We start from the raw sequence: 25,629 nt of genomic DNA, 5'->3' as shown, positions 1-25,629 counted from the left end.
TGTAATGATGGCAGAGTGGGAAAATGGCATGGTGCAGTTGGCGGCCAGTGCTGACGTGCAGCGTGTGCCGGTAAGGGCGGGGTCATGTGACCTGCCCTGGCCCTCTGAGGGCGTGTTCAGAGAAATGGCGATTACGATGCGGGCGCTGAACATCAGTGTCGTGTTTCATCACTCTCAGCCAATCTCTGCGCACAAAATGTCACAGGCATCAGAGAGGGGCTTAGCTGTAAAGGGTAAAGAGATTCTATCGTTTTTGTGCCTTTTTTTTGCATATTCATAGTCTGCCTGTACTCATTTGAATTTCATCTAAAAAAAGCAAAGATAGGCTTTGTGTTCTTTCCTGGTAGGCTGAGGGGACAATAACGCTCCAATAGGGAGACAGCATGGCAGTGGCTCCGCCTGTGAAGCGAGCTCTCCCTTCCAACAACACCTGGCTGAGTTGAATAACACAAGCGCTGTGCTGAACTCATACCGGCTGTGTGTGTGTGTCATGTGTGACCCTGTGCATGAACTCATTATTAATAAGAACTGAACAAACTGCTTCATATTTCAACCATCTTTCTATTTATAGATATATATATAAATCTATATAAATATATTTATAGATATATTTATATATATTCAGTACATATCCATGTCCTGCACTTATGCAAACGTTGGATATCCTGCACTTGCTGCTATTGCACTTCTGGTTAGACCTAAACTGCATTTCGTTGCCTTGTACTTGTACTTGTGTAATGACAATAAAGTTGAATCTAATCTAATCTAATCTAATCTAATCTAATCTAATCTAATATCATTTACATTGGAGGGAGATCTCGAATGTCTGGATGACTGCAGTTTATGTTTCTGAATTGATTCAGTTGTTTATTCTATATGCGTGAGACTTAAGTTAAAATTGGTGTTTGGATCCCAAATATTGGCCCCTATTGTTCATTTGGTACGGAGCCCACGTATCCATCTTTGGTTGTTTATTTTTGGGATTTATTGATTTTGATTTTGACTGTGAGAGAGCATACAGGAAACATGGGTGGGTGGGGGGATGAATCGGATCGGGAAAGGACCCAACCTGGACTCAAACTAAAGTCTCCCACGTACACAACATGTCGGTGCACATGCTCTTCCCACCAGGCCATGTCTCTGACCTTTTGTAGCAGTTTATTTTTGCCCTGAATTCTGCAAATAATGTTAGTCAAGGCTTCTTGGAGCAAAATCTGTTTTAATTTTGTTCTGCAAGACATTTCCACCACCTCTGTTCTTTAGAATTAAACAACCAGATTTTGTTTCTGTACCTTTAAGACTTCTAAATGTAAATGCCCTTTGTTGCTATTGGCTATTTTTTTGTTTGTGAAAACTACTGGTGAAAAGCACAGACAGTGTTGGTATGTAAATGAGGTCGATCTTGTTTAATATTTTCATTACTTTAAGCAATATCACGCAAGAAGGTGTGTACGACCAAACCACAGTTCAACAGATTCAGACAAAATTCTGCCTGTTAGTTCGTATATTTTTAATCTGCCTTATGAAAATGGTTCCAAAAGAAAAAAAGGGAGCGTTATGTGTTGTCAGACAACACAAAAAACGGAATGGAGCATACAAGTTATTCATAACCCACTCAAAGCCTTCTGTGATTTCATCCGTTCCAGATCCACTCCGGATTTTCCATTTCTTGCACCAACTCACCAGTGAGAGAAACCTACGATGAGTGATACTGGAATGAGATTAAACACAAACACTCTTTCAACAAACTTTCAACAAACCCCCTCTTTGCTCCAAGCTAAATCGCACAAATCCACTTCCACTCCCCACTGCTCACAATCTCTGGTCAGGAACAGAGAGCAAATTAATGCAGTGAAACATCCCAATGATGTTAATCTAAATATAAAAACTCTTGGCCAATCAAATCCAAGGACTGAAACTAACTGTTATATAATATAGTTTATTTATTCTGGTTTTGAATTTACTATGTGCTTGACGTTTTGTTTTAGCAAACCATTGAAGTGCTTGGTGTTTAGGACTGTACAGTTTAACCCCCAAATAACTTATTAACGTGATCATGATAATTATTTGATAAAACGTAAGTTAATAATGGAAGACATTTGCAAATAAACTGAATCAAAATATAAATATTAGATAAAAAAGAAGCTGAAGTAGTAAAAGAACTAAAACTGAAATAAAAATAAATTGAATCTAAGTAGAAATATAAACAATAAAACAACAAAAATTACTAAAACTAAAATGATAATAAAAACTATGAAATAATATATGAAAATATTACAAATAAATGCTAATTTAAAATATAAAAAAGAACTAAAGTATATTAATAATACTAAAACAACGCTTATTTAAATATTTTCAGTTTTTTAATAAGTAGACCAAACATAAATTCTGAGCATTCTTTATCGTCTAGCAAAAGAAATTCAACACAGTCACAAAAAAAGTTCTAAAATTAGAAACTGACAAGGAACACAATTACAGCAGTATTCCCTGAGCTGTAAGGGCCTCGCTCAGGAAATACAACACAAATGGAGACATTTCCTCAAGATCAGGGCTGGGAAACTCTGGCCCTCGAGATCTATTTTCCTGAGTAGATTCACTGCTGCCCTGATCAAACTCACCTGCCTGCATGGATGTAGAAAACGTGTCCTCCGCACTTTTAATAAGACGTAAATGCGTCCCCCGCACTTTTTTCTGGCAAATGTGTTCACATAGAGGTCTTCATGGGCCAATGTGAATAAATCTAGATTTAAATTCAAAGAGACAAGATATTCTATGCATGACATGAAGTTATGCATGAACTGTAATTTTTTTTAAATCCAAAACGAGGCAGTGTAAGCATTATGGAGCGCTAAACATGTAATGTACTATATGTTTAATACATACTGGAAGCCGGAGGGCGCTCTCTCCCGCAGAAATCCCAAAATGGACAGAAATAATAACTTATGACAGCCAGGAAATCCCTTATTTGGACAAAAGCTGAAACTGATGAAACATGAAGACAATAAACACACGAATGCGACAATATATATGTGTTTTTCAAGCTATCTTGGGATATCTACATGACAATAAAGTATATGAATAATGCAGTGCTAATTGACATAGCCTTCATTACAGTATAGAAACTGAAATATATTTTCTACCTTATTCTGTAATAAAAACATTTTTTTTTTTATAAAATCCATTTAAGTGTTTGTAGTATATAAACCAATTAAAATTGTCAATAGGAAAATATAGGACAAAAATAAAATCTGTCAAAGGTCAGAAATAAACTGGCATTACATGACATTTCTGTCCCCCTCACTTCTGAAATGATGCCTGCCTGTAGCTTTCTAGTGATCATAAAGACCTTGATTAGCTTTGTTCAGGTGTGTTTGATCAGGGTTGAAGGAAAGTGGATCTCGAGGGCCAGAATTGCCCAGCCCTGATCTAGCGTCTGGCTACTGTATCCGAGGGCAGGATCACGTGCCGGCCATCTTGTAGCTGAATGGATTGTATTCTTGATCTGCTTGCCTCACAAACAATTTGCTGCTAATGGATGCATTTGTGTGCTTGTTAGACACCGTCCTCAAGGAATTGATGCGCTGCTGAAATTTCCCTTCTGGACTGAAAACAGTCCTTTAATGTGGCACAGGAGCTTTCGATTGGTTTTGTGTACTCGTCACGCTGATCTGTGTCATTTACTTGAGATTTTGAATGGATAAAGTCACCATCCATGTATGCCGATGACATGAGAATAGTTTAGTGAAGCATTTCATTTTGGAATACATTTGAATTCATACCCTTTATATGTAATATCACATAATAGGGTTGATTTTACAGGTTTGAATTCATTATTGATAAAAATGAAAATATAGGGTGTAATACGTATAGGTTTAGTTGCTAGGTGGTGTTTTGGGTGGTTGCTCAGGTTCCCACTTTGACTCATTTTGACTGAGACTTTTATTTTATATTCGTGTGTTTCAGTGGGCATCTGGAGAGCCTCCTGTTTCCGCCTCCTCGTGTTGCTGTACTACCATGAGCAGTTCCACTCCATCCACAGGTACTGTCTGTTCATCATCATCACTTCCATTAACAGTCTAGACACTTTCACATCAAATCAAAGTTGTCCCTGCTTGCTTTCTTAATAAATGTTGGCGTTCGGGATTCGTCAAAATGTGTTTTCATAATCTTTTGATAAAATGTAATAACCTTCTCTGCCTCTGAAATGACTTTTCTGCTAATGTAACCAAGGTTGTACAAATTGGAAAAATAATCCTTTATCCTGATTGGTCAATTACAGCACTCTGCGTTATAATGAGCGATAAACAACTTGTCCCAAGCAGTTGATTTCCTATATAGTGGCTGTTTTAATTTAATAACTCTCGTATCACTCACATAATAAAATAATTTGAATTCAAATCAATATTTTATGTCCATTTATTTATTTGCTAAGTAGCCGAGTAATAAGGGGGATAATGTACATTACAGCGAGCTGCTCATAAACCTCCGCTTCAGCTCAGCATGCCAAGGTTTATTTTGCTATAATGACCAACTACCTGCAAATGATCCCTTATGTGTATATTTCAGCTACTCTTTATTTCCTGCTGAATATTCTGATCTGTTCCGTTATCTTACTAATGTAAAAAAAAACGTTTAAAAGGTCATACTGCAAAATATAAATGGGATGCAAACATTGTTTTATTTTAACATCCTTCATACATTTCCATGTGAAGTATAAAACAGACTATTCAAACCGTTAGGCATCTGAATGATTGAGGATTGACAGATGAACGTGCATCTACAGTCGTGAGATAATTTTGCACCAACGATTAAAAATATTAGTTATTGTCATCTTAAGATCTTCATAAAGTCTGTTGAATTGCCCCTATTATGCTATTTTAAAGGCTCCTACTTTTTTTGGAGGTCTCCTACAATAGGTTTACATGCATCCAAAGTCAAAAAACACTTTAGTTTTCTCATAATATACATAGTATCATCAGCTTTTGTCTCACAGTGTCTGAAATGGTTTGATCAAGGATTTGGTCTCTCTAAAACCCTCTATTCCGCGAGCCTACTCTGCTCTGATTGGTCAGATTACCCAGTCTGTTTTGATTGGTCTACTCTGCTATGATTGTTTAGACTGCCCAATCTGTTGTGTGATTGGTCTACTCTGCTCTGATTGGTCAGATTACTCAGTCTGTTGTGATTGGTCTACTCTGCTCTGATTGGTCAGATGACTCAGTCTGTTGTGATTGGTCTACTCTGCTCTGATTGGTCAGATGACCCAGTCTGTTGTGATCATAGACCGTTAAAAACAATATGGACGACGCGACTTCATTCGCTTCTGCTGAAGTAATTGAAGCTCCGGAGGTCCGAATATGGCGCTGACATCTTGCGCAGATTTGGGACCGAGTTTTTTGCGCAGTTGTGATCTCGGGACCGGAATCTGCGCTGTAGAGAGCAGGAAGTAGAGGCACGATATCAAAAGCCTGCCCACACTCTCACTGATGCAGAACAATTCATTATGTCTGTGTGAAACAAACAGTTATGGAAATGTCGAAATTAAAGCTAAAGCTCCAATCTCCTCCCAAAAATCCAGAGAAAAGTCTGTTAGTGCCTCAGTGACAACTTCACTCAGAGAAGCCATCAATCTCATCTATCAATCATGACGTGACACCCCCGTTTTTATAGCATCAAATAACTAACTAAAACTGAAATCATCGTGATAAAATCTGCCTACAAACACAGAAACCAACTTCGGGGAAACATTTGAAGTGTAATTTAATTGTTTAGTTTGTCTCGCGTCCATTAGAAAAGACGGAGGGGTGGGGGTTATGACCTATACTGGGACCAACCACCTGGGGGCGATCGGGACACGGAGGCTTCAGTTTCTGAGAGGAGTGCTACAGGCTTGGTTGTGATTGCTCTATTCTGCTCTGATTGGTCAGATGGCCCAGTCTGTTGTAAACAAACGCCCATTACCAAATCTGAATTTTCATCTGCAGAAGTTCTTCAGCACTTGTTCCACACCAATACAAAATTTTTAAAGTCTCATACTTTAGAAGTGCATGCAAAGTGGATTTGCTTTCGCAGCACACAAAACGGTTCAGCTACAACTACAGTGTTTGAGGGTCAAAGTAGACATTGTTTGACGGCAGACCATAGGCTGGCATTATGCACATTTGTTACAAACCTATGTAGGTTTGTTCAGGAAGTGAGACTGGAATTACTGATGACTCATTGCAGGTCGTACAGAATTGGGAGACAACTCCATTTATCGAGCAATTTGATCTTTGAAACTTTGCAGACCTTTTACAGGCATAAACAGCTAATTTACACACTACATGAAAGCTAATATCTGAAAAAGCATAATAGGGGCACTTTAAATCCATTCAGTGTCATGGACACTGGCTTCTAAAATCATACTGATACAATATATATATATAAAAAAAGAAATGACTATTGCTTTTCAACCTTTTTAAAAGGACTAAAAACGAACTATGCAATGATCAGTGTACAATGGTGAAATGGTTGGCGAGTGTATTAGCTGTTATTTGAGCATCTGAATGGAGATAAAATGGAGGGCAGAATTAAATGACCCCATCATCTGCTCCCCATCTTCTCTAACCCCTCTCTGCCATTTCTTTTCTCTCTTGCTCACTCATCCTTTCCCTGGTAAACAATAATCCTTAATATGTTGTTGTGCTTTGAAAAGGGTAACAGTGTCTCTATTATTTTCAGAGTTTAAAGTGGAATGACCAGGGATAGCCTCCGGACAGCTTCTATATTTTGATATTTTTCACTTCTCATGAAAGCTCCACAGTGAGCGCTTTAAGATGTGCTTGGCATTTTAGTGATGCGGCAAAATGGTGGCTTTTAATGTGGTCTAGTGTTGAATGGCTGGTATGATTTGCGGATACATGTTGTGCTGTAACTAATGCAAAAAGGAACATAGATGCTAGTATTGTTCTGAAGATCAAGGTTTGCACAGCTCTGTTTCTGGCATTTTCCATGAATAATTGCAGCCGTGCATTTCTTTGACATAGTCATGGTAAATTCATCTTTTTTTGATTTATTGTTTGATTTGGAGACCACCAAAAGTCAGAAAACTTTTGTGTCACCAAAGGCAGTAGGCATAATTTGATTGTAAGATCAGAAAATATTTGGAGCTAGGTTTTCATGTTTTGAATATTTTGGTTTTGTCTAGCCTGACTAAACTATATTATTTGATAAATAAATTAAGAAATAATATAAGAAATAAAAAAGATTTTTTGTTATTATGCATAATATTATACAATTTTATTTATATGTATTTGTTAAATAAATAAATATTAATTTGATCATTTGGCCAGTAACTGTGTCCACTTCAGAAGTTCAAACCCAAACAAAAATGCGAAAAATTCAATTATTTTACGTTTTATGCTAACCATAACCCTTGAGTTGGACAAATTTTTAAGAAAAAAAACAAGCATGAAATTTCAAAATTGACAACCAGCCTTGTCAATGGATAATGTACAGTTTGGCTTTTCAAATATTATTTTGTGAGTGTCCGTGGTTTATCACCAGCCTAGGGTAGTTTGCTGGTCTTGTCTGGTTTATCTTGTTAAAACTATCAAAAAAGACCTGACTAACCAGCTTTGTCAGGCTGAGAGATCAGCTAACCACCTTAGGTTACACAGTTTTCCCCCTTCAGGGTCAGCAATTCAAAACCCTGTCTTTCAACCGCTCGTCTGAATTGACCGTTCGCAAAGACCCGCCCCCTTTAGTTACTGTTGCTATGTCCGACAAGCCGCGCTCTCACACCACACACGTTCTCACGTAGAGAAAATACAATGCGGAGCAAAGAGGACACTGACAACATGCCGACAGACAGGACAGAGCAAGTTACTTTTGATATGAAACAAAGTCTCAACGTTGAAATGGTCATTTTTTTAAAAGAAATGTAAACAATAAATACCGTTTTGTGGCTCTTTAATGTGTCGTGATCACTGTAGCGCCTCAGTTAAAGCTGCTCGTGAACCCATTATCTCTTCCTTCTAGTTCATTGATAAGCATGAAATAAACATGAAAGAACACTAAAAGAAATGTTGTTTCAGCCGCGGAAAGACGTCAGTACACACCGTTTTTCCAAGTTCAAGTCCACCGACGTTAATCTACTAACTCTCCTGACTGCTTTGTCGGACAAACCGGCAGATTCGGCGATCTGATTGGTCAGATCGCCTGTAAATCAAACTTGCGGTGAAGGGTGCGCAGTCATTAGCATTTAGCCAAATTAGCACAGAATAGTGAACTTGACCTCAGACATGTTTTCCCTGTTATGGAGTCAGCCGCATCATTGTTTGGGTTTCTTGACGCAAAATGGCCTTCACAGTACTTCATGGTCTTTGCAACACAAAACTAAGGAAGCCATAACAAAGCTGTGTGCTGATAGCCCAATCAACTAGCTTACTTCAAGGTCAATATAGTCCCTTCTGTTTAACACTGATAAAAATGGCTTAAAATACGTCCCTGGTGTTGTGTGTTGTTCACACTCTGTATACAACGTCATTAAGTGAATGTTAATAATCACACTAGAAGGAATATTTCTGTTGTTATAAAATAGTAGCTAAAATTAAACACTAGTCCTTTACAGTGTGAGGAAGCTACTTTGAATCTGTAAACTTGCCAAAGCTGCAAGTTAAACTATAGTCAAGTTACCATTTTAATATAGTTAGCTACACTACAAGCTGCTAACAAAAAGAAGCTAACTACATTGGAGCCATGTTTGTTCACATTGAATTCACAGTTTGAACTTTCTTGTTTAATTTATTTTCAAGATCTGAGGTGAATTATACATTGTCACTTGCTATAAAGTTCATGCAAAATGATGTTCAAACTCATTCACTTTTAAGATTAATTAAAGCACATACATTATATTGCCAAAAGGTTTGGGATGCCTGCCTTTACATGCACGTGAACTTTAATGACATCCCATTCTTAAACCGTAGGGTTTTATATTGAGTTGGCCCACCCTTTGCAGCTATAACAGCATCAACTCTTCTGGGAAGGCTTTCCACAAGGTTTAGGAGTGTGTTTATGGGAATATTTGACCATTCTTCTAGAAACGCATTTGTGAGGTCAGGCACTGATGTTGGGCAAGAAGGCCAGGTTCACAGTCTTCGCTCTAATTCATCTCAAAGATGTAATATCGGGTTGAGGTCAGGCCAGTCAAGTTCCTCCACACCAAACTCGCTCATCCATGTCTTTATCGACCTTGCTTTGTGCACTGGTGCGCAGTCATGTTGGAACAGGAAGGGGCCATCCCAAAACTGTTCCCACAAAATTGGGGGCATGAAATTGTCCAAAATGTCTTGGTGTGCTAAAGCATTAAGGCCACACGAAGTTTGGAGGTCTGTAGCTATTGGCAACTTCTGCGCACTGTGCGCCTCAACATGCACTGACCCCGCTCTGTGATTTTATGTGGCCTACCACTTCGTGGCTGAGTTGCTGCTGTTCCCGATTGCTTCCACTTTATTATAATACCACTAACAGTTGACTGGGGGATATTTAGTAGTGAGGACATTTCACGAATGGACTTATTACACAGGTGGCAACCTATCACGGTACCACACTTGAATTCACTGAGCTCCTGAGAGTGACCCATTCTTTCACAAATGTTTGTAGAAGAAGTCTGCATGCCTAGGTGCTTGATTTTATACACCTTTGGCCATGGAAGTGTTTGGAACACCTGAATTCAATGATTTGGAGGGGTGACCCAATACTTTAGTCAATATAGTGTAATCAGTACCTGAGATTAACATTTTCATACTTTGTATGTTGTTGTTTCAGCCGCTATAATATATTTTTATAAAATGGAATCCGCTGTCGCCCTTCGTGACAAAAACTCTGATTAACATGGAAAAGATACCCTTTATCACATCGCCACATCGTGTCTGGTTATGACAAAATGTTAGTTTGTTTAGTTTGTTACTCCCCAGCACTGGTCCTGTAGTCACTACTTTGTCCTTTATGGCTGTAGAACATCAGAGCTTGTTATCTGAAAAGCATGTAGGCCTGGATCCTTTTTCCCATGCGAAGCAAACCTTGTGTTCCAGCACATCAAGCATATGAGAGCCCAAAGGCTCGAAGTCATTGCACCTTGGCAAACACATGCACACTTGATTGCTGTCTACTGGGACCACTCTGCCAGAACTATACAAAAGCATTTCTGCCCTGTCAAACCTGACATACTCCCTCTTGCCCCAGGCAAAGTTGACAGTACAACCCATAACCATGAGTTAAAGCTGATCAGACATGTTTGACTGGGGTTTGGGTGTGTGTAACCAGCCTTTATCAAACTGAAGACTACTCTGTTCTTACCCTGGTACATGATGGATCATAAATGTTCCAAGACTTTTCATTGGAAGTGGTCGTTTGTGAGAGGACAGTGACAAAGCAACAGACAGGTAGAGCAGCGCAAAGGTAATACTTGCGGTGAAGGATGGCATTTCAGGAATGTCAGATATGGGAATTGTTGACGGGAAGTCACAGAGAGCTCGGTTGTGAGCAGCATTCCGTGAATTCTGTGGTGTCCTAGCAACAGTTTTACTGTAGTGGGATTTCACAGTGCAATCGCTGAATTAACTGTGACAGCAAGGATAAGATTCTTCTCTAGTCTCTTGGGTGATGCATAGACAAATATCACGGAAAACGGATGCTTTCTGCAAATGGATAATGCTGCTTCAGTGCTGCAGAAATCCTGTGATTTGCAGAACAACTTCCTCATCCTGTACTGGCTTTGCACAAACGTAAGTTTAATATTTGCCTACTGTTTTGGAGTTGTTTGTATTACTCCAGTCTTCAGTGTCACATGATCCTTCAGAAATCATCCAAATGCTGTTTAGATTATCAAGAAACTTCTTTTTTTTTATTATCAATGTTGAAAAGAGCTTAATATTTTTGTGGAAACTGTACATTTTGAAATCGACGTTTCAAAGGAACAGCGTCAAAAAAAATCTTTTGTAACATTATAATTGTCTTTATTGTCACTTTTGATTAATTGAATGCATCCTTTTTAAATAAAAGTAATAATTATTTAATATATATATATATATATATATATATATATATATATATATATATATATATATATATATATATATATATATATATATATATATATATATATATATATATATATATATATATATATATATATATATATATATATATATATATATATAGTATTATATACTTCTTGTCTACCATTAATGAACATTCAAATATAAGATAAAATCATGGATCATAATTGTATGTTTTCATGACATTCATAAATCTCCATTAAAGGAATGGTTCAGCCAAAAATTGTCATCATTTTTATTTTTGCATGAACTATTCCTTTGTAGATAATATTTATTAGTCATTTTAAAAGTTGTAATTTCTTGATAACAAAACAGAATGATTTAGCAAAGTTTGTAAAGGAGAATTATTTAAAACGTAAATAATGTGTTCTTAAATATTGTAGGAAATCTATCTAGATTTGCTAGCACAATCCATCCCATCATTGAGTTTATATATGGCCAGTGCATTTCAAAGATCCTTTTTACTCATTTCCTCTTGAAAAGCCTGTGGCATATTCGATTCAGGGATGGTTCCTCTAATCACATTAAATGCACAATAAGATTTGTTAACAACACAATGAGATGAATTGGCATGGCGAAGCCAGATGCCTTGATAGGTCATGTGTGTGGTCACCATGGTAACACAGGGTCATTGGAAAAGTGGGCCAATCATCTTCCTGTTCTCCTTGTGGCTGCTGCTACGTGGCGAGATGCCTGTCTCTAGGATACGTTAGGGTCTCATCAGTGCGTCATAAAAAAATCCCTAGTTGCAGTAAAGGTTCAGTTATATTAAAGCGAAATGTATTGAAGGTTACGCATATGAGTGTTGCATGTAAGGTTTTATTTAAAAAAAATGTCCTAAAGTTACATAATTGAGCTTATTCAAATTGGGCATTTTTATACTCTGAATGAGCCTCCAGGGTGAAAAACGGCAGACTAAGAGCTATTTAACAGCAGTGCTATATAAAAAAAAAAAAAAAAAAAAAAAAAACTTTTCTTTTTCAGCATGTAGTGCCCTTTCTGCAGTATGGGAAAATAATGTGAATACAATCTGCCTGTTCTGTAAATGGATTATATAGTTTCTTTTCTCAGTTTAACTCCCTGCATGTGGTAGACTACTGCCTCAACCTGCATTGAGTTATTCCACTGGAGGTTTTTGTTTTGTTTCCTATTTAATCGCACCCATGTTCTGTCTGTTATCAGTAGATGTCTTGCAGATGCAAGCTTGTTTTTCATTATCCATATTGCTTTCGACTGAATCTAGATGCTGGGTCTGTACTGAGGCAGACCTCGTTAGCATTAAATATGGGTTTGCATTTGTAGCAGCAGTCAGGACAAGACATAATTGGAACCCTGATTATATTTTATCTGCATCAGTATGTGTATGCATGCTTTTAAACATGGTTTATTTCCACAGTACTACAGTATAGTCTCTTTTAGTTCATTTTATGATGTCATGGAAGAATTCAATACTTATCATTGTTTTGAATACCTTAAATGTTTGCTGACACCGGCTTGCAGATGGACACCTAAAAACAGAAAGCCATCACTAATTATCATAACCCTCATAGGATTACATGTTGTTGCTTGGTACCTGTTGTTTTGATAAGGCTTCTTGCTGTAAATCCATTCTCTGAGGTGAATTTCACATAGTCACATAGGTTTTTCTCCTGTCAATGTTGCATCATAAATGACAAGTTGACTGTAAACGAAAGCCTGTAGCAGTGGGAATAGAAGAAAAAGTATATTGGGAGCATGGAAGCTTGAAGATCTGTGAGGGGTGGGTAGGTATCTGCATGCTGGGCTATTAGAGGAAGGACTGGGATAAGAGGGGATGGATGGGATCACTGTGCTGGGCTGTGAGGGGCGAGTCAACATCACTGTGCTGGGCTTAGGGGTGTGCATTGGCACTGTCCTCACAATTCGATTACAATTCACCAGGTAACGATTCGATTCAATTCGATTCTACAATGCATCAAAATTCTACTGCACACAACAAGGCAAATTTATAATCAGTCATGAGGCAATACAAGCAGTCAGATATTGAACAACAGATTTTATTGGCTGCTATGTGTGTATTATCACTCTCCTGTATCTTTGACATAAATGTCATTAAATAAAATAAAATATAAGAAAACATAAATCACTGCTTTCAGTGCTTTGAATGAGAAATGTTTCTCTTCTCTCTACTTTAGAACGATCAACATGGTTCGTGAAGGTTCGTGCTTGATTTTAGTGTGGCAGGTTTTACACACCGCGTAAGTCTTGTCTAGTTTCCCATCAACTTCGTAGAATCCGAAATGTGCCCAGATGTCCGCTTTCCAAGCTTTGGGTGCGTTTTTAATTACCTGTCTATTGCGGTCATCTCCCTTCACCTCAGCCATCTTGATTGTTGTTGTTGTTATGACCCCGGAAGTAATTGAAACTTCACAACTTTATTGTCTAACTCAAGGCCAGAAAATAAACGGTGACATAATCGATTATGGCACTTTGCCGCATCGATGCTGAATCGTGCATGCCCCGCATTGCGATGCATCGCCGAATCGATTATTGTTGACACCACTAGCTGGGATGTGCGGGAAAAGTCTAGATCACTGTGCTGGGCTGTGAGGAAAAAGTCTAGATCACTGTGCTGGGCTGTGAGGAAAAAGTCTAGATCACTGTGCTGGGCTGTGAGGAAAAAGTCTAGATCAATGTGCTGGGCTGTGAGGAAAAAGTCTAGATCACTGTGCTGGGCTGTGAGGAAAACGTCTAGATCACTGTGCTGGGCTGTGAGGGATGAGTCTACGTCACTGTGCTGGGCTGTGAGGAAAAAGTCTAGATCACTGTGCTGGGCTGTGAGGAAAAAGTCTAGAATACTGTGCTGGGCTGTGAGGAAAAAGTCTAGATCAGGGGTTTTCAAACTTTTTGTGTGTGTGGACCACTATTTGTAATCAAAAAATGTTGCGGACCACCTCATAACACACATAATAAAATATGTCTACACACAGTCCTACCTGAATTATTCCGCACCTCTAAATAGGCTTACTAGCACCAAAACTGTAACTAGTCATCACATCAGTACAACAGGCTTGTTAAAAGAAAGTTTACTGCAGACAACGGCTGCTACATATTTAATGTATTTATTCTGGCTCATAGATGCATCCGACTCACTGTCAATCTCTTAATTTTTTGTAACTTCTGCCTCTGTCTCTTTTCTCTTCAAAGAACCTGTTGCTATCCACCGATCCATACACTGAACTTGAACGTCACGGCCGAGCGCCACTAGCCTATTTTTGTTATCGCACAATAACTTGACAATTAAATACAAATGTTATATCAATATAGGCCTACATATTCTTTTTACTTTTTATTTTTTATGGGAATTTCCTGGTAAAATGAAGGTAAAAACATATTATTTTATTTTGCCTTTCCACGGACCACCTGCAGTACCCTCACGGACCACTAGTGGTCCGCGGACCACAGTTTGGGAATGACTGGTCTAGATCACTGTGCTGGGCTGTGAGGAAAACGTCTAGATCACTGTGCTGGGCTGTGAGGGATGAGTCTACGTCACTGTGCTGGGCTGTGAGGAAAAAGTCTAGATCACTGTGCTGGGCTGTGAGGAAAAAGTCTAGAATACTGTGCTGGGCTGTGAGGAAAACGTCTAGATCACTGTGCTGGGCTGTGAGGGATGAGTCTACGTCACTGTGCTGGGCTGTGAGGAAAAAGTCTAGATCACTGTGCTGGGCTGTGAGGAAAAAGTCTACATCACTGGGCTGGGCTGTGAGGAAAAAGTCTAGAATACTGTGCTGGGCTGTGAGGAAAACGTCTAGATCACTGTGCTGGGCTGTGAGGAAAAAGTCTAGAATACTGTGCTGGGCTGTGAGGGAAAAGTCTAGATCACTGTGCTGGGCTGTGAGGAAAAGTCTAGATCACTGTGCTGGGCTCTGAGGAAAAAGTCTAGAATACTGTGCTGGGCTGTGAGGAAAACGTCTAGATCACTGTGCTGGGCTGTGAGGAAAAAGTCTAGAATACTGTTCTGGGCTGTGAGGAAAACGTGACGAGAGGGTCTGAATGATTGGGCTGTAAGGGTTGGGTCTAGATCTCTGTGCTGGGCTGTGAGGAGAGGGTCTGGATCTCTAGACTTTGAGAAAGGGATGAAATCACTATGCTGGGCTGTGAGGGGGAGGTCTAGGTCACTGTGCCGGTTTGTAAGGGAAAGGTCTAGATCTCTGGACTGTCAGGAAGGGATGGAATCACTTTGCTGGGCAGTGAGGGGAGGGTTTAGATTGGTGCGCTGTGAGGGTTGAAATTAGATGCATTGTGCTGTAAAGATTTCTGGACTGTGAGGGAAAGATCGGATCACTGTGCTTGGCCTGTTCATTTTTTCAACTGTGTCTGGTCGTCCTGCTGATGGCAGCACTTTCTTTTGTGCACTGCTGTTCCTCGCTGCCTCCTCTCGTCGGCAGGCTTAACTTTGGAAAGAACGAGTTTACCAATGCGTGAGAGAGTTAGAAAGAGTTATCTCACAGTCACTCGTCCTTGCACACTACTGCATTCATCATGGGGAACATGATACCATTTTTACCCCACATACAAACTGAGGAAGATTTGACCCACATTTGAATGTGTCTGGATAATTTTCCCCTGTATTATAGTAATAGAGCTTTTAAGTTCATCCCTCATTCATGGCCTACTAATGACCAGACAAATACATAAGAGCAGAGTCTAACAATGCAAGAATTTCAGCCCATTCGTTTTGTTTTGCTTCTGAAATTACTTGGGTGAAGTGTGCAACTTTTCAGTGCCAAATTGCTTTTTCCTGTCCCAGTTTACAGAGACAATTTTAAGAAAGCAATTTGAATGTTGACTTCCTGAAGAATGAGGGCTTTCAAACATATTGTGATCAGACATGTCATCTTCTGGCACAGTGGTGTGAATTCGGGACTATATGTTTGGCCAATCAATGGGAAATTGGGCAAATTGACTGGCAAAAGTCTGCCCAGTGCCCACTGTAGTTTGTAATCTGTGTTAGTAAAAAAAATAATAAACGTATAAAACATGCACATTCTAGCATATTTTTGTATCTGACACTGAGACTGATACAAATTGCTTTGATGCCATTTTCTGCAATCAGACAAACACAAGCATTGCATGGGCTTGCAAGAATGTGAAAGCTGTACGTGTTGAAATCTGAGGCAGGCACTACACCATAGGCTGTCTCTGTTAAACCTATCACCAGCCTGTGATGTGCCCCTGGACATAGCCAAGTGCCAAACGCCCCACAATGGGTGCCATTTGGAGTCTTGACAGACTACAGAGGCCTGCTTAATCCTGCCTTGTTGTATTGTTTCGGTGGGGAGCATCAGAGATGCTGCCCACCATCGTCATATTGTCAGTTTTATGTTTCTGCCTATGTCTCTCTGTCTAGTCTATCTTGTTAAATTCATTTTAGGTCCTTTGTGAGGCCAAAATGTTTTGAAAAATATTTTGTGAGTGACCATGCCAATCAATAATAATGGTGTTTGGTGTCTGATGGGTCTTGTTTTTGTAATATCCAGGTACATCAATGCCATTTTTGGCATTTGGAAAATTGGTAAAATCAAAAAATTGATAATCTGTCTCTCTTTTTTTCCCTTTTTGGCAGCTAATGGCACTGACAGTAAAGCGTATAAAGGAGACCGATCTCCCTGTGGCCCCTCCCGCGTCCTCCACGTCCGCAAAGTTCCCATTGAAGTGTGTGAAGCAGAGGTCATCTCACTAGGAATCCCTTTTGGCAAAGTCACCAACCTGTTGATGCTTAAAGGGAAAAACCAAGTAGGTGCTCCATTAACCTATGAACACATCTGTGGCCTACCTTTTAGCTCTGTAAGCTTTCAGCAGCACGACTATTGGAACCTCAGCCATTTGAAAAACACTGATAGGTTTGAAATTTGCCTTGTGAGATTCTCAAACCTCACATTATGCTTTCAAGTTGGTTTAGCGGTGGAATTTCCAGATGAAATGGCATGAATAAGATCAAAGGAGGCCAGCGTACATATTCCCCCTGTTAAACCTCTGTGTGGTTCAACATAGTGTAACTAACATGATTTTGAAAATGTCCTCCCCGATGAGGACAATGGTGTGAAAATTCCATTGTCTTAAGGCTGGCCCACACTAAAAGATGTTTTTTCAAAATGTGAGGGACCACAAACATGATGATAAAAAAATCATAGATTTAACAACTTTGTTCCTCTAGTGTGTGGAGTGCCACGATGTGACCAAGACAGCACAACAAACACTAATGGATTCACAAACAACCACAGTCCTGACTGTGAACACGGGAAATCTCGCAAAATCTCTCAGAGTCAAAAGTGACTTTAGAGTAAACAAACATGGCGGACGACGGCCAAGAAGAAATGGAGATAATAGTGTTTGGGACGCTTTTTACAGAAAATTTGTGGTAAAAAAGAAAAAAGTTTGGGGAAAAAAAAGTGTTCTGCTTCTGTCTTCCGTCAGCTAGCTTTCTGATTTGTTGTCGTTCCGTTCCATGTGACAATCTGCAGAGCGCGTGCGTGTTTGTCCTCGCTGGTTCCCCCCACACAACAGGATTTCAGATCGTAAATATTCAACATGTTGGATATTTATGCTTTGAGGTCGGTGCGGCCCCGACGTTCTTTGTTACAAGGGGAAAATTGGGCCAAAAATAGGTGCCCTTAGGGATTTTAGATGTAAAAAATAAAGCCTATTAAGATTTTTTAATGACAATTAAGCATGTTTTCAGTAGCCTACTGTAGTAAAAAATACATTATTCATAATAGTAATATTTATTTTTGTGTACATAATTTAAAATACAATTTTAAAAGTGCTTTTCTGAGGGTGTAAGACTGTGGATGTATTTCATTTCTGCTTTTTCATGTATTACAGTAATGGGAAAGTAACCTTTTTCACATTACGGTAATGATAATGGGATTTTTTTTTTAAAGTTGGAAATGTGCATAGTTGTCATTAAAATCTAATATTCTCTTTATGCAAAATGCAATATGTGAAATATGACCCAGACATTTTTTGTCATGAGACTGACCTGTAAAACCCCATTATACTAAGAAACACCACCTCCAAAGAATCATTTTGTCTGTATTTTCTCCTTTCTAAGGGATGGTGAGGACAAGCGTCCAGATCTGTTTTCACTTAATTAGTGGTGTCCAGTGATAGAAACTGAAGTGTGCATCCTTTCAAACACATCAAGGTCCATCTAATAACAGAAGCCCTGCAAAAACACAGCAGACTCCCGCTTCCACTTGAGTGCCTTTTCATATTCAAATTGAAAATGGCATATTTAGACAATAAAAGACAGGCAGAGAGATTTCTAATGCCCCTGTTGCATAATTTGTTGTTTGTTGGTTGATTTGTTTGGGGCTTCAAAAGATTCGGTTTATTGTTAGATTCTGCATTCTCTATAAATCTCTCACACCTTGCTTGATGAGGTCAGAATAATCATTAAGACAAGCATCACTATTTTATTGCTCGTACTTAGGATTAGTGATTTGAACAAAACTCGAACTCAGAATATTAAACTTTCATAAGTGCAAAGCAGCACTGATTATAATTACTATTATTTATCTCCATTTCTTTTAGCCTGCTGATTTTTTATTTAATTTGAGTGTTGCATTAAAACAGACTAAGACAGTTGAATTAACTTACACCACATATGTGCAATTAGCTGAATGATGTTGTTATCAGGACTGAGCACTTATTGTTTGTCTCTATTTGCACTACAGGCTTTTATAGAAATGGCTTCTGAAGAAGCAGCCATCACCATGGTCAACTACTACACCACAGCCACACCCCATGTCCGCAACCAGCCCGTCTACATCCAGTATTCCAACCACCGTGAGCTCAAGACTGATAATCTGCCCAATCAGGGGGTGAGAATTACATACTGTCACTCCAATCTGCACTTTAAACCACCCCTTTCACTACCATAGTAGCGTCAATTGCAAATGAGATTATCCAAGGAACTATTTAAAAATTAACTTAAAAATACTTGTTTAAATGCATGTGCCAAGTTTTTAATGTCCGGTCACATTTGCCATTGCGCTGTGAAATGTATTGGGTGAAATCCAGTCATTTGAGTAGGAATCTACATTTCACTTGAGGGCATGATCTATGCAGATTTCGCTTGGTCACTCAAATTTCCTGTGTTGGCCAACAAAGCTGCTTGGTTTGAAAATGACTTCTGTGTGAGGTGTGCTTCATACATCTCTACACTATTATACGATAGACAATAGACCTATTTTGCCTGCAAAATTTCGCTAATGTGACTGCACCTCTAGACATGTACTTTTAGTCATTGATTTAGTACTCTCAAAAAGTCAAATGGTGTAACAATCAGTAAAAAGCAATACAATACTTGGTAACACTTTATTTTAGGGTTCAATTCTCGCTATTATCTAGTTTCTTGTTTGCATGCATATTGGCTGTTTATTAGCACACATATTAATGCCTTATTCTGCATGAACTTCCTTAATCCTACCCAATACCTAAACTTAAACGCTACAAAAACTAGCTTATTAACTATTAATAAGCAGTAAATAAGGAGTTTATTGAGGCAAAAGTCGTAGTTAATAGTGAATAATGTGTTCCCCATACCAACTATTTTCCTTAAACCTGGCAATCATACTCATTTTTTTCAGGCAAAAGTTTTTTCTATCTATCCGCTATCATGGATCAATTTCTTTTTTTATTCAATATGACAACCTGAACCAACCTTGCTATGTTTTCAATTGTCAAAAAAAACTAACTTTTTAAGAAAACTTACTGACCTTGATTCTAAGTCATGCCTACAGGTGGAAAGTCCCCCACTTTGAGACTGAAAGGCTGATGAAGTTTTAGCCTTAAACCTATGTGTAACCCTAACCCTTTGCTTTCTTTTTTGGCAAACTCAGAATGGTATCTCTGCATATATAGTACCTCCTTTATACTTTTGCTTTACCCAGAGCTATTAGTTTTACAGTAGGCTTATGTAAATTGGCTCATTACAGAGTCATTGCTGATAGTGCATTTTAGTGCCATTACAATCCGGCATACCCTCTAGCTCAGTAGAGCGATTGAGGTGTGTTTGTGTGTACTACACTGTATGAGTGGAAAGTTTGAGAAGAGTTTGGTCCGAATGCTAACTCTGTATGTCTCACTTGTAGAGGGCTCAGGCTGCTCTGCAAGCTGTCAATGCGGTGCATTCTGGGAATATGAGTCTCTCTGGGACTGCGACAGCCATTGATGGTGGTATGATGCCTGGACAAAGCCCCGTGCTTCGCATCATCGTAGAAAATCTCTACTACCCAGTGTCTCTAGAAGTGCTGCACCAGGTGAGACTACATTACACCAACATTGTGCTATTCTTTAAACGACATGTCCCTAGGATATTTACGTAGTTTGTTTGCTTGCACTATTATCAATGTTTACTCTGTACACATCCTGCTTTGTTGTCACGTAGCAACCACATAAATTTACCCTTCCACATGGTCAAAGTGTCACAAAATGTTGTGTTCAGAAATGTAATGTGGGTCATGTGAGGGTCATGAGTTGAAATCTAGATCAGAAAAGTGTTGGGAAAGCTGAAAAAAACATCTTAAACTAGCCTGAGGTGGTTTACTGGTCTCAGCGGGTCTACAAGGCTGGATTCCACTGGTCAGATTGGACTAGTTTAATGGTTTTAAAGGCGTTCTATGCACTTATAAGCCTACGGATCAGCTAAACCCACTGCACACCACCTTGGCCAGGTTGGGAGACCAGCTAAACTTGCTTAACCAGCTCAGATGGGCAAACCCTCAAGGGCTTAAACTACTCTGTTTAACATGTCTGCCTTTCATGTTCCTGTTCTCTCCTTCATTTAGATCTTCTCAAAATTCGGAACGGTCCTGAAGATCATTACCTTCACCAAGAACAACCAGTTCCAGGCCTTGCTACAATATGCAGATCCAATGAACGCACATCATGCCAAAATGGTCAGTACCGAAATAGAACCCACAACCTTTATTATCTTGTTGGTGGGATGAATTGGGTTGGGTGGGATGAAAACATGGCAGCCAGCTTTAGTATACGCTAGTTTAGTTCCTCTGGCTGTCCGTGGAGACTGACGGTTTAGCTGTGGTCATCCCTCACCAGCGCTCCGTCCCCTATAATCAACGCTTCACCGTCAATCATGAGGTCGCACACACCTGTCTTCCATCACCTCATTTTTGGCGCTCTCTGGTATTTTTTTGGTGCGGCGCCGAAAATTTGTCAAAGCAACAGGAAGACGGCTGGAAAACCAGCTCCCAGTAGACTGCACAAATCAAGCCGCCCCTGTAATTAATATGTCACCGTTGAGGTTATCTAATGAATGCCAATGCAGCTCACCAGGGGAAAAAGAGCTAGCAAGTAATTACTCCTCTGGTCTGAGGGTGTTATCTATTGTGCGGCTGCCATGTTGCATTGCCTCCTTGCACAAAGAGAGTATTTGTTAGTGTTACAGGAGGGGTGGGGACTGGGGTCTCTTTTGAAATGGGCAATGAAGCCCCCCTTCCTCCAGTTTAAAATTGCTGCGAAAAAAGGAAGTATTGTGTGCAAATGCACCTGATTTTTTCAGCGTCTTGGCTGGAAAAGTGCAAGTTATTCTCACTTGCAGAAATCCAGAACTGCTAAAACTAGATTTTTAAATTGCCTAAAAAAACGTACACTGCTGTTCAAAGTTTAAAAAAATGAATTAAAACTTTTATTCAGCGAGGATGCATTAAATTATCAAAATTGACAGTAATGACAAAAGACTTCTATTTCAAATAATGGTTTCCACAAAAAAACAGCAATACTGCTTTTCAATGTTGATAATATAAAATCCTCATATTGGAATGATTTCTGAAGGATCATGTGACACTGAAGACTGGAGTGATGATGCTGAAAATTCAGCTTTGATCACAGGAATAAATTGCATTTGAAAATATATTTACATAGAAAACAGCTATAATATTTTTTAACAATATTACAGTTTTAACAGTATTTTATCAAATAAATGCAGCCTTGGTGAGCAGAAAAGACTTTCCGACCCCAAACTTTTTGAGTGCTAGTATACTGTATATAACCATAGGGTGTTGTGGTTGCCAGGGCATTTCATTGCAGTTGCCAAGGTATTCTTAGTGTCTCTATGATATTCTAGTGTGTAAATGCGGCTTGGAACCCTCATTCAATGTAAGACTATGGTCCACTATTCAGAATTAGTATGTCTGGTGGCTTAAAGCTAATAGCACACAGCACTTCATTCCTCAGGCCACTGTCAGTATTAGATGTGATTTGCATTTGTCATCCGGGTTTAGTTAAATGAAGTAGCTCCATGGGAGAAGTTAGTTCACATTCCCTCCACCCTGCCAAACCTGCTTCAGGCCTACACAAACAATTCAATAATGAAAATGTCACACTAGGTTAAGAAGCAAACTGTTGTGTGGAGTTATTCTTTTCTTAAACTAAGCATCTAAGCAGTAATCGTAGGTTCATATATTAAAACTGACCCGAGAAAGTTTTGTCACTATAATGGCTAATACTCTGGGTTAGTACAGGAGGAGATTACTTTAAACGAATATCACTATTTGTGTTGCAAATATATTTTGAAGTTTCATGCTTGGTGAGTTTGATTTGATTGGTGTGTTGTTATTCTCAGACCTCCCTGCTCCTTCTTCCGTATCTTTTTTTGTTGTTTGGCGGTCGCAGACTTTAAGATATTGATTAACAGACAGAAAAAAACTGAGATGAGATGTTTGGGTTCCATTAAACCCTGATGTAATGAAGCAGAGCAGGTGTAATCAATGAGAATGTGCCGGAATAGTTCAATGTCCTGTGATCGGAAAGACAAACAAGCTTCTGTTACCTGTGTGACTGCGTGGCCTGCACTGCTGCGTGAATCTAACAGGAAAATAATATTTATATAAACATAATTTTTATTTATATATATTTATATATATATAAATGTTTAAAAAAAATATTTAATTTAATTAAATATAAAAATTATCATGGTCGTTTTTACTGTAATAATTATAGGAGTGCATTATATATGTAATGAATTAACAATAAATAACAATAAAATAAATAAAATAATAGCTGAAGTAGGCTACATACAGTATACACAAGAACATGCAAATTTTACTTAAACATTTTTATAAATATTATTTGGAAACTTCACTATAATGTCCCATTAGTTTATGTTGGCTAATGCATCCAGTTTTTACAGTATTTATTAGTCTTTGTTAATACAACTGATCATTGTTAGGTCATGTTAGCTTCAAGTCGATTAACTTTTGATTTTAATGATTTATTAGTAAATGATGAAATTAACATGAACTAAGATTAATAAATGCTTTGAGTATTTTTAGTTCATGTTAACTAGTGTTAAGAAATGGAACTTTGTAAAGTGTTACCAATATATAATCTTTGATAAGTTCTCTACGTGTAGAAGCCATCAAAACATAAACTCAAAACTCAAATTTCCCCCAATATCTCGTGAGCCATAAGTTTGATCATATATAATCAGTACTATAGTGAGAATGAGATCTATTTTGGCATTAATATTTCCGAAAAACGTGGATTCTAGTGGGGAAATGGGCCAAAATTGTCCTACAATAGGCTTCTTTTTATTTAAGCAAAATATAATTTGTTTCTTTGTAAGAGAATGGCGTTGTAATGTTGTATCCCTGTCAGGCTTTGGATGGGCAGAACATTTACAATGGCTGCTGCACTCTGCGTGTTGAATTCTCCAAGCTGACCAGTCTGAATGTGAAATACAACAACGACAAGAGCAGGGACTTCACACGTCTAGACCTTCCTTCAGGGGACGGGCAGCCTACACTGGACCCCAGCATGCAGACTGCTTTTGGTAAGACATATACACTAACACTACAGAAACATATGCCATATTAAGATATGCCAGTGCAAGCTCCACAGCTTTTTCAATTATGTGAAATTTCTTGGAAAGATATTTTTGCAGTTTCATCTGCAGAACAATACAAAAACACATTAAATAACAGTAAAACCCACTGAAGAGATGCATGTCTATCCCTCACAGCCTCACTTTACTTCTCGGTAAAAAAATCAAAGATGCCACTGCTGTGCATAAGGTGTATCGAACCTTTTTGGCCTAAAGTATTCTTTAAAAATTGAGTCAAGAACCTTAGAGTTCTATATAGAACCTCATTGTACCTATTTTCTTTCTAAAAGTGTGCTCTGGGTTTTTAACTTCCCCTCTATAATAAATGTATAAACTGTTAAAATCATTAAAATATATTTAATAAATGTATTATATATATAATAAATAATAATAGTTTTCCTCAATACTGCTGTCATTACCATCACACACAATACCAAAATAAACAACATCCCACATTATAACAGTTTATCTCCCATATATACATACATATCCATACACATTATTTATACATATAATACTTGCTCGAAAGGGGGTGGAAAGAAGTAGAACTTATTTTCTCCCACCCCCAATTCAATCATAGACGAAATATAATTAGAAGATATTTAAATTTAACATTTTAAATTTTTTCAAACAATTACAATAAAAAAATTGATTTGTCCAACGTTTCATCAAAGTGGAGTGCTGGTTTTTGCACATGCGTTGAAGCTGGTAGCACATTAGTGAGAAGAGACAACTTGTACCCAGAAACTCATACACACATATACATGAGCACACACACACACACCATCTGCCTTTGTCCGTGCTTATCCTCTCGCTCTGAGGAAGTTCTTGTCACAAGCTAAAAGATATCTAAATTATTTTTCATAGATACAGATGTATAATAAATAGTATCTAGACTACGGGATGCTGATTACATGTACATTTAAATTTATGGCATGGAGACATTTTGCACTATTTAACTGTAAAATATCCAGTTTGATTTAAGATTTTTCACCACATAATTTCTGCAGGCATATTCTGGGTTAAAGACACCTTAAAGGAACACGCCGACTTTTTGGGACTTTAGCTGCTGTACCATGGGTGCAGCAGGCGCAATGATATTACGTAGGGCCTGAAAATAGGCTAACTTCCGTCAAAATAACCAACGTGACAACCTGCTTGCACAGAGAGCGCTGGGGACTATTATCGTAATATCATTGCGCCGCTGCACCCATGGCACGGCAGCAAAGTTCCGTGATTATTACGCAGGTATGAGAGAATAGTTCCTAGCCATATCGGTCTAGAAAATCGCAACTTTTCATTTTCTGTCAGTCTTAGTACACGATGTAACTACACACATCACAACATGTAAATAGGAAAATGTTGGCGTTATTTTGTCACTTATTGAGCAGTAGGCTAGCTGGAGCCATTTACCTCCAGTCTTTGTGCTAAGCTAGGCTAGCGGCGGGTGCGTCAGACAGAGTTATGGCATACACGGAGATGAGAATGGTATGTATGGACTTGTCTAACTCTGGGGGATACGGTGAATGAGGTAAAGTCCCAAAAAGTCGGTGTGTTCCTTTAAAGTTGGCATGAAATGAAAGTTGTGATAGTCTTTTCCTCTCTATTGTGATTGTGATTTATCTGAGTGAAGCAGCT

General features: G+C 38.6%; 1 protein-coding gene across 7 annotated transcripts in view; it reads left to right on the top strand.

Annotated features, from left to right (window-relative positions):
* ptbp3 (polypyrimidine tract binding protein 3) overlaps positions 1-25,629 on the top strand; it is a 71,839-nt gene that overhangs the window by 30,318 nt on the left and 15,892 nt on the right. For 3 of the 7 annotated variants that reach the window (XM_079804537.1, XM_079804536.1, XM_079804538.1), the window contains exons 2-7: positions 3,964-4,039; positions 16,708-16,877; positions 18,821-18,967; positions 20,240-20,407; positions 20,936-21,046; positions 23,766-23,940. In XM_079804537.1, coding sequence (XP_079660663.1) covers positions 4,015-4,039; positions 16,708-16,877; positions 18,821-18,967; positions 20,240-20,407; positions 20,936-21,046; positions 23,766-23,940 — 796 coding nt within the window. In that variant the 5' untranslated portion in view covers positions 3,964-4,014. Of the gene's footprint in view, positions 1-3,963; positions 4,040-10,268; positions 10,767-16,707; positions 16,878-18,820; positions 18,968-20,239; positions 20,408-20,935; positions 21,047-23,765; positions 23,941-25,629 lie in introns of those variants that run through there. The other 4 variants (XM_079804541.1, XM_079804540.1, XM_079804539.1 and 1 more) reach the window with 4 other exon arrangements.

The sequence above is a fragment of the Gobio gobio genome (assembly GCF_949357685.1).
Source record: "Gobio gobio genome assembly, chromosome: 22".
NCBI lineage: Eukaryota > Metazoa > Chordata > Actinopteri > Cypriniformes > Gobionidae > Gobio > Gobio gobio.
The sequence above is the reverse complement of the archived record's forward strand: the minus strand, read 5'-3'. Positions and strand labels throughout refer to the sequence as shown.